We start from the raw sequence: 10,576 nt of genomic DNA on the forward strand, positions 1-10,576 counted from the left end.
AAGTAAATGTTATAAGAATATTTACATGTGGAATTATATATAAAAAAGTTAGTATTTTCGTAGATTTCAGTACCTAAAACCTTGATGGTTTGATCGTTTTTTGAACCTGTTTATTCGTTTTACTGCGGCGTCATTGAAAATACTCAGGTGGCATGACATAACATTCCTATTATTTGATAAGCTTTAGATTATTCAGTTATTAAATGTTTGAAATTATTTGTCTTTGCGGAAAACACTATTTAAAGAATATGGGGCCCTTAAACAATTGCTATTTAAGATTAGTTCAATACAATTTGATATAAGGGGAGTTTTGCGGTAGCTGAAAATACTGGGTTTATTTTCTACATAAAATATTGATATTGCTAGGACTACTCGAAGCAGTCTTTTGTCGTATTTTTTTAAATCACAGGGGTTTATTTACTGGAAATGAGTTTACTTGTTACCAAAATGCAACGTTCTAGAGAAAAATAGGTTTCACTTTAAACTTTACTTTATTTAAACTTCGTTCCTTTAATTTGTAAGTATATCAAACTATTTCATGATTTAGATAAACTTACCTCTATTTCAAACATAGCGTCTACTGTAATAAACATTTAAATGTAAAATGTGGAATAATATTTCAGAATTTGTAAATAAATAATAATTAATTAAACTTGAGCGAAAAATGTATAAAATTAAAGAAAAAAGCTTTTTACAGTGTTTAGTTAATTAGTTTTCCGCAGTATTGTGATGAAGCAGCTACAATACTTTCAGGTTCGTTTAACTCCTGCTGTTGCGCTGCGCTTTTGCGGATATTTGAAATGCTATTCTGCGCTGCTGCAGTAGTGCCGTGTGAAAATTGGTATTAAAACCCGTATGTTACTTTAAGACTTACGGTGAAATGAACTAAGGGGCCGCTAGCTCAAAATTTAATTTAATAATTAGTTACCTTTTGTGGTATACTTACATTGACTTCTACTGTAGTAACGTTCGATAAAACGGAGTCGTCTTGTTGCTCCAAAATATGCTCAAATCTTAGAAGATAAGTGTCGTTTTTCCAAGGTTCGTAAGTCAAGATGTTAATATTTTCAGGAAGGGATTTGGAGAGAGCAGTATACTAGAAATTGAGAATAAAAGCTAGCGTCAGTAACGTTAGATATATTTTAAGAGAGTAATCAGAAAAAATACGAGGGTCATTCAAAATCTACTACTTGCTTGCAAACAAAAGACGCTCAAAGAATACAAACGCTCATCTTACTTTTTTAAATTTGGGAGGGAGCTATGTACAAATAAGTTAGTATTTACAATATAATGGGTGATTATTTTAACATAGTACTACGTACTTTCAAGTACCTATCTCGAAAATAAGCATTCTATGAAACAATTTTTCATAATCCCTCCTTGTAATGGGACGAACGGTAACTTTGAAATGTTAACACATAAAACACACTACAGAAATGAGAACCCCTACTTTTTCATTGCAGATTTGGCGGGCTTGGTAATCGACCTATGCATACGATTCTGCAATGTGTTTGCAATAAAAAATACCACGTTTTATATAAATACTGGAAATTCGTCACCAAAAAAGTTGCAAATTTCGAATAACTGGGAAATTGTTACCTGTAGCAATATAAATGGTTGGTGAATAAATTACTTTTAGACTAACCCAGGAACAACGACGTGGACATGGTAGTTTTTTGTTTCCTTCGGGGTGCTCGATTAAAATGAGTTGTTTCTAAAAAGTTATTTCCTTCTACATTTATTTAGTGTTTTTACAGTTACAAAAGACACGAGGAAAGAAATGACAAAAAATATTTTTATAAAAATTATTTTTAACAAAAGAAATGGTATTTTTAAAACAAAATACGAAAAAATACATACGTTTGAAAGCAGATTTAATCAAGCATTCCGATAAGTCACAAGCGAAGGAAATCACTTTGACTGAGTATCCCAAAAAGGAATGCCTGTTCCTGGGTTAAGATACTAATAATTTCTTGACAAGTCGTTTTTCAGTAACTGAGACTTTAAGACTAATTTAGATTTTGTTGATTATAGAATAGAAGTTCATTCACATTCATAAGTACATTTTCAGTCATAAAGTCAGGTACTTATAAAAGTACTGGTACACATATATGAATAAAAATCGTCAATAGATAAAAAACAGTGAGACAATAAGAAATTTTTAACAAACTTTTGAAAGATTTTACAAGACATCTGTTTGATTTTATTGTATTTAAAATTATTAACAAAGTTGTTACAAAGTCCAATTTCTAGTTTATTATTTTTTGTAATGTTAATGCGGGAAAATGGAATAACAATATTCTCAGCATGCCTGGTACAGTGTTGGTGTACGTTGAAATGTTTGACCTAATTTCCAACATTTTTATGAATAAGAAGTAAGGATTCATATATAAAAAGGCATGCAAGTGGTAAAATCCTCAATTTTTTTAAATAAATCGCCACTAGAAGTAGTTCTAGATACACCAGCAACAAGACGAACCGCAGCATTCTGCAGAATGAAAGCTTTTTGGGCATTACTAGAATTAACCCAAAGTGCAATGCCGTATGTCAAATGACTATGAACTAAAGAGTAATACACCATTCTCATTACACTATTATCAACTGAAGGACGCAGCTGTATTAACAGGAATATTTGTGTTGATAGTTTTGAACATAGGTTATCAACATGTGCTGTCCAGTTTAGACTAGAATCTAGAGTAAGACCCAAATACTTTACATCCGATTTGGATTGGATTTTACTAGAAGTAAATGTTAGGTGTTGAGTTTTGGAAACATTTAGCTTCAAGTTATTCGCTGAAAACCAATTTTCCACCGCAATCAAACTACCCGAATTCATATCTTTACGCAAAGAGGATACATGTACTGTTAGGAATATTGACCGGCAAGTCGTTGATGTATATCAGGAAAAGCACAGGACCTAATACTGACCCTTGAGGTACATCATTACATAAAGGATTTAAGGTAGATTCTGTGCTCTATATATTGACATATTGTTTGCCTGCCTGTTAAATAAGATTGAAAATGTTGTAATTATTTATTATTATTATCTATCACGAATAAAAAATAATGCTTAAGACAAATACTACGTACTTTTAGCCGTAAAATCTGAATCTGTAATAAAAAGTAGGAGTTCCTACTTAAGATTTCAAATATGATGAAAACCTTAGCAGTTTTGTCAGTGGCGACCATACGGCCCCTTGCAGGGGTAACTCAGGAAAAAGTTTTTATTGTTCAACTTCAAAATGGATTAATATTAAGTCACGAAATTTTGGGGTTGTATTACTATTTTTATGCTTAATAATCAGTATAATATAAAAATCAAAATTTGCTACAGGGCCGTAAGAAAATTGCAGCAGGAATTTTTGAGCACCTAGAAAACGGCTCACTATTAAAATCTAACAAGAGTACCTTTTTTGTACAAAATATGAACCCTTTTTATATTTTCGGTTCAGGAACTAGAAAAATTGGTCCCGCATTTTCTTACTACCCTGCAGCAAATTTTGATTGAGGCCTTTTTAAAAAATTTAGATGCTCAGTGGCGGAAATACAGGGTATCGATGGCATATTTTTCTAAATAAAATAGTAGGTACGCCCCTGCTTTACGGTAACAATCATAATATTTTCGGATTCGTCTTTCAATTTTCTGCAAATTACTACTCTCTTATGTTTTTCGAGAAAAGCCTGATTTTTGAGTAAAACTTAAAAAATGAACTGAAAATCTCACTGGATTTCTTTTTATGGTGTGCTGTTAAACGACTGGTATACAATGAACAAATTAATACACCTGAGCAGTTAGAAGAAATAATAAATAATGCTTTTCATCAGATTTAATCAACAATAAATTTCGAACAAATTGCATTTTCGTTACTAAAAGGATGTGGCGCCTGTGTTCGTGGAAATGGAGGTTTTGAGCATTTACTCAAATAAAATCATTAAAATGATGCCTATAATGTAATTAATTTCTTTATTCGAATAAATAACCGAATGATTAGTGCTTGCCATGTCATTTAAGTAAAAGTGTTTTCAGTTAGTTTTTTAAGTTTTACTCGAAAATCAGGCTTTTTTCGAAAAACATAAGAGAGTAGTAATTCGCAGAAAATTGAAAGACGAATCCGAAAATATCATGATTGGTACCATAAAGCAGTGGGCGCACTATTTTATTTAAACAAATATGCCACAGATACCCTGTATTTCCGCCACTGAACCATCTAAATTTTAGAAAAAGGCGTCATTTTTAGACAATGTTTAAATACATGTGTCCAATTTCAAATTATTTCACTTACTAGTTTTTAAATTATTTAAAAAAATTACAAATATTTTTTTTTAAGTTCAACACTGTATCTTTTAAAAAAGATAAAAATTTTATACGAAAGATTCCCCTTAAAATTCATCAAAGAATACGAGGTTTCATTTTTGGTCACCGTTTGTGAATCCCCCTTTATTTCTTTCCATTGCTCAAAATATTGTTTTAAAATGTTTTATCAAAGTATTTCCAAATTGTCGCTTTACCTTATCGTCACGATTTCACCCTATTTTTGGGGATATTTTAGTGTTTTACTAAAAAATGCCCTTGTAGATCGGTTTTTGGGCAGCGGATTCGGATTCAGCATAAAAAAATACGCAAATTCTCATGTCTGGTACATAACCTTTTTGTGGGGCTGTGTAGTTTAATGAACTCGCCCCTGAAGTTATGACAAGGACTGGAAGAACACCCCATATATACAGCCGGCGCCGTAGAAATCTTATTCCTATTTATATCTTAAGATTTATCTTGCAAACTAAGTGCATTTATGACTATTAATTAGGCTGTTTTGGTTACTATGATTTTTTTATAAGCTTGCTTATATAAATGAAGTAACGAGAACGAGAATACTTAACGATTAAAAGATTAATGGTCTAGACGGCTACTGGTTGTTTAGTTCAATATTGGTAAAAGTATTGCAGACAGAATAAAGCAGAAGTGGAGACAACAACACGCTTTAAAAGGAACTCAAGGAAAAGGTCGCCGAAAAGTTTCTACTCCGGAAGAAGTTGATGTCTTTGTAAATTTTACATGGAAGAACCCGTCTGAATTTGAAAGTGCGGCTGTAGAACAGGTGAATTTTCTTGGAAGTGTTCGGACGACACAGAAACAATTAGGGCAAGTGGCTTAAAAAGTTGTTTAGCGGCAAATATGCAATATTTAGTAAACTTTGCTCTTGACTTTGCCAGTAGGGTATTTAATTATGAAACAACATTGTTCCTTTTTGCTTTAATATTAAATCGTACATATTCAAAGTAATCAGTTATTTTGTAAACTTTTTTGGCACTTCGTGGAATTACTGGTAAGTTTGTAAACCAAACAAAATTTTGAGATAAATTATATTCCTATTTCAGAACGCATTACACAAAAGGAAAATCTACGGGCAGACCAACTGTACTTACAGAAAAGATCGTCGATAATAAGCGAATAGGTCTCATAAAGTCTTTACCAAAGTATGTATGTATTTCTTTTATTAAGTCTTTTCAAATTCTCTAAAATGTATTAACTTTGAAATTTTTATTTGAAATTGGAATCAAATTGTAGTACACTCATACAAGGTATCTGTTGTTCAGGATTTACTTCTTGTAAACCATGGAATACGATTACATGTCAGTTGTTTTTAGAAAACATGAATAATTCATTGGGATTATCGTTTTTCACTGACAAAGCATGGTTTCACATATCAGCTAAATTATAGAGCCTGGGCTACTGAAAATTCTTATGCATTTGTATAAACTAGTTTACATCCCTTAAAAGTAGGCGTTTGATAGTAATATTAAGAAGACGTAGTAGTAGTAGGGCTTATATCCTTCCCTGTAGTATGTGATTCTGTCCCTATATGAAATATCTATTCCTTATATGAAACTTATAAATGCTGAAAAATATCGAACCCTTATTTTAGAGCTATTTTTAGTAAAATTACATGATATTGAGTTGCAATTGGGTCACTTTCAACAAGATATCTGATTATTCAAGGGTTGTGGCCAGCTAGATAAGTGGGTCTAACTCCTTTTGATTATTTTTGTTTGGATATTTTAGGATATTCATGAAAGATGAAACTAACATTATAGCTGCAAAATGTGTATAAAAATATGAACAAGTCAATTTGTGCATTGTTAAATAAGGATTCCATTAAGGATAAGATATTGTAATGATTTTATCAAGAATATGGCAATATAGAGTAGGGATTAATTTATGAGTTTGAGCTTATTTCATATTGCAATAAAACAATATTATTAGAGTAATGGTTTGTTAATTAATCATATAGTAAACAGTCACTTTTTTATAATGCTGTTTTATCTATAAGAAAAAATAAACTCTGTATCCGTCTATTTTACTCTCTAATAAAATATAAAAATACATACATTACAATAAAATTAAAAGCATTTCAACGAAAAAACAAAAGTATTTTTTATATTGTCTGTGGTATTAAGTTTAATGTCAACAGTTCAGATTAATAAATCTCAATTTTATTTAATTACGTTTGTAACCATGCCAACAATTGCACTGAGGGACTTTTAATTTATAGTACCAATCATGCAATGTTGGTTGCCTATACTTGACGTCACGTGGTTTTACGGTGGTTTTGTAGTATAATAAACATCAACCTTAAAACATAGTTATATTACACTATTTTATATTAGATTATTCTTGTTAATGTTCCATTTTTTAGATTGTTAATTGATTTTTGTTACATATTTTTATTTCTTGTATGCATTTTCTTGTTTTTATATTGATGCTTATTTTATATAGTCTAAAAGAGTAGGTATAAATTACAACAAACATATTACTTGTTCTATTTTCTACGGCGTCGACTTGCCAACACAAAGTATTCCTAATGAAACACCCGGGTGTATTAAAAAAATACATACAGGTAGTTACTAATTTCCAAAAGTTAGAAAAATATTATACGGCTTTACAAGTCATATAAAAAGTTGGGCACCGCATACTTGCACATATTTATAGCACTCTGTACATATATTTTTTATTCTTTAACGAATACTAGATTTTGAACCATCGTCGTATTTTATTGAAAATTTGGAAAATATAATAGGAAAAGCATTTACCGAAAGTTTTAATTTTTGTTTAATAGTGTCCAATGAAACGCTGTCAACATTTCCAACTCCTATCCATGGTTGAACAAGTTTTTTTTGGGCCAAAATACGCTGTTGTGCTGCACTGGTTTTACCTGAAAATTTAAATTTTTGTTGAAGTTGAAGCTGTGAGGTTTAGAGAGATTTTTTTTTTAATATTGATTCCCAGAAAGTATTATTTTTATTAAAAATACGTGGTTAATAGTATGTCCATGGTTACCGGGAAAACAATTTTATTATACATTTTACATAAAAAAGCACACTTGTTAAAAAAATTGTGCTTATATTTAAAATGAGAAAGTTAACATTTCATAGATTTTATCCATTCACAATATTAAAAGATATCAAAATGTCATAATAGTAAATTCCCTTTATTTTTACTCGTTCCAAAAAATAATACTTAGCAAATTCACTTCATTTTTTCAATAAAACGATTTGTATACAAAACTGGTTTAATTTTTTGAAAAATGTTATAAATTTTGAAAAGAATGTCCATAAAAATTTGAAGGCAAGCGAGAACTTGATTATACCTTCATCTAACCTCTTCCAAAGATATGGACTTTATAGATTCCCTAATGTATTGTTTTAGCTGGTCAATGTTATCGCCCAAATTCTGCAGTACATAATTGTTTCAGTAGACCCTACAATAAAAGTCAATGATCGTTAAATCTGGACAACGTGGAGGCCATGGATATGGACTATAACCTCCAATTCAGCGATTGGGACATATATTCTGTAACCAAATCCTAACAATTACAGAATAATGCGCCAAACAACCGTCTTGCTGGAAATAAAAAGAATTTCGGAGGTTTAGTGGTAAATTTTCCAATTTATTAGTGAAAAAAGGTATGGCCCTATTACACAGGCACACAAAAAAAATGTCAAGGCCCGGTCTACCTTCTGGGTCCCCTCCGTCTTTGGGGTCGCTGAAACCGAATATGATCATAAAAAAAATTAACTATACATTTCCCCGTTACCACCCCCATACACCCCCTTCTGGGAGTTGAAATGTCAATTCTGATACAAAGTCGAGTAGGGTGTGTATTCCTATGTTCTTTGGGCCACTAAGAACGAAGAAGATTACCAAAAATGAATTAGACCCCCTCGTTACCTCCTAGCGTCCCTTTACCCCCGTACACCCCTTTTTGGGAGTTGAAATGTCAATTCTCAGACAAAGTCAGGTGAGGTGAGTATTCCTTTGTTTTCTGGGCCACTAAGAACGAAGAAGTCTACCAAAAATGAATTAGACCCCCTCGATACCCCCTAGCGTCTTTTTACCACCCCCGTACACCCCTTTCTGGAAGTTGAAATGTCAATTCTCAGACAAAGTCTAGTAGGGTGTGTATTCCTATGTTTTCTGGGCCACTAAGAACGAAGAAGACTACCAAAAATTAATTAGACCCTTCGTTACCTCCTAGCATCTCTTTACCACCCCCGTACACCCCTTTCTGGAAGTTGAAATGTCAATTCTCAGCCAAAGTCGAGTAGGGTGTGTATTCCTATGTTTTCTGGGCCACTAAGCACGAAGAAGACTACCAAAAATAAATAAGACCCCCTTGTTACCCCCTAGCGTCATTTTACCCCACCCCCATACACCCCTTTATGGGGGTTGAAGTGTCAATTTTCATACAAAGTCGAGTGGATTGTGTATGTTTTCTAGGCTGCTGAAAACAAATGTGGGTGGCAAAGGGTGCTAAGGATTGACGAGGGGGTTGGATTCATTTTCGGTAGTCTTCTTTGTTTTCAGCAGCCTAGAAAATGTAGGCATACACAACCCACTCGACTTTGTATGAAAATTTACACCTCAACCCTCATAAAGGGGTGTATGGGGTGGTAAAGTGACGCTAGGGGATAACGAGGGGGTCTTATTCATTTTTGGTAGTCTTCTTCGTTCTTAGTGGCTCAGAAAACATAGGAATACTCACCCTACTCGACTTTGTATGAGAATTGACATTTCAACTCCCAAAAGGGGGTGTATGGGGGTGGTAACGGGAAATTACTAGTTAAAATTTTTTTATGGTCATATTCGGTTTCAGCGACCCCAAAAACGGAAGAGCAGGGGGGTCTACCCTCTGGGTCTTGACCTTGACATTTTTTTTTGTGTGCCTGTGTTATTTTAGAAAAGGAAACCGCACACCAAACATTTATATTGAAATATTATTGCCTAGATGGTATTTTAAAATGAGGATTCGCGGCACTCTTATATTGGAAATTTTGCGAAACAAGAATGCCATTTGTCGAAAAAGTGGATTTGTCCGAAAACATAATTTGTCGATGGAAGTTTCGTTCGATACACAGACAAAAAACGAGATGTTTCCCTTTAACAGAATTTAATTTTATTTCACAACTTTTTTCACAACTCCTGTATTTTGAACGTCTCCTTAGTGACATCGTAGGATATTCATTTACTGTTTTTTTTAAACGTACATTGACACAAGTGAAGAATAAAATGTCGTCGAATAAAATTTCGTTGCAACATACTATTTGAAGTAAAATGAAATAATGTCAAGGATTGAATAATTATTGTTATAAACCACAAGCAAAACTTTCTAGAAAAAATGTTTCTTCCTTTCGACACATCTATTAATAAACAAAATGCACCAATTTTGCCATAACTTGGAATTATATATCTTTTTTCATACTTCAAACTTTGTCGAAAATTATAACATTTTCACACTCTGATCAATCTAACTGTGAACATAAATTTTTGTAAATTGGTAATCAAAGTGGGGAAGTTTTGCCACAAATGGGAATTATTTTGTAACTTTTAATTCCAAACAACTTTTCCTAGTAATCACTTTTTCGAAAGAGTAAAAATAAAGGTAGCTTACTTATTTTCAGAAGAATATAAAATAAATAAGTTGTTGATTTCATTCACTCTAACCGTGCATGTACTGTATAGTTAAAATATAGGGACATAATTAATAATAAATACAATGTTCAGACATTTTTATAATTTATAAAAAATTATAGAAAACCTAATTTAATATATTTTCCTTGATACATTATAGAAATATTTTTTGTTATCTTTTAATGTGCCAAATTCCTAAAGGACACTAGTAGTTATACTATAGGCGTACGGAGCCAAAATCCCATGTATTTTCTTATGGAGGTTCATCCTGGTCATTTTTGACGAATTTTACCCCCACTCCTCCTCCTTTTCCCTTCCCCCTTCCCTCCCCCGCCAGCCAATCAGAGCGCAGCATTTTTGGCGGGAAAAATGGTGGGAAATTCAAAATGTAGTCGCCTAGGACTTTGACCCCACATAGGGCTTTGCCCCCTAGGGTCCCCATGCAGGTATCCCCACATAGGGCTTTGCCCCCTAGGACCCCTCACCTAAGGCTTTGCCCCCTAGGACCCCCACCTAAGGCTTTGCCCCCTAGGGCCCCCATGCAGGTATCCCCACGTAGGTTGCCTTCCGAGCGTAGGGCTTCGCCGCACCTAGGACTTTGCCCCCAGG

At 33.0% G+C, this 10,576-nt stretch overlaps 1 protein-coding gene across 1 annotated transcript in view; it reads right to left on the reverse strand.

Moving 5' to 3' along the window:
* LOC108910286 (lysosomal alpha-mannosidase) overlaps window positions 1-10,576 on the reverse strand; it is a 77,221-nt gene that overhangs the window by 6,470 nt on the left and 60,175 nt on the right. The window contains exons 14-15 of the mRNA XM_018714849.2: window positions 7,090-7,211; window positions 947-1,096 (exon numbers count right to left, since the gene is read on the reverse strand). Coding sequence (XP_018570365.1) covers window positions 947-1,096; window positions 7,090-7,211 — 272 coding nt within the window. The remainder of the gene's footprint in view (window positions 1-946; window positions 1,097-7,089; window positions 7,212-10,576) is intronic.

Source organism: Anoplophora glabripennis, unplaced genomic scaffold (assembly GCF_000390285.2).
Source record: "Anoplophora glabripennis isolate ALB-LARVAE unplaced genomic scaffold, Agla_2.0 scaffold386, whole genome shotgun sequence".
Lineage (NCBI taxonomy): Eukaryota > Metazoa > Arthropoda > Insecta > Coleoptera > Cerambycidae > Anoplophora > Anoplophora glabripennis.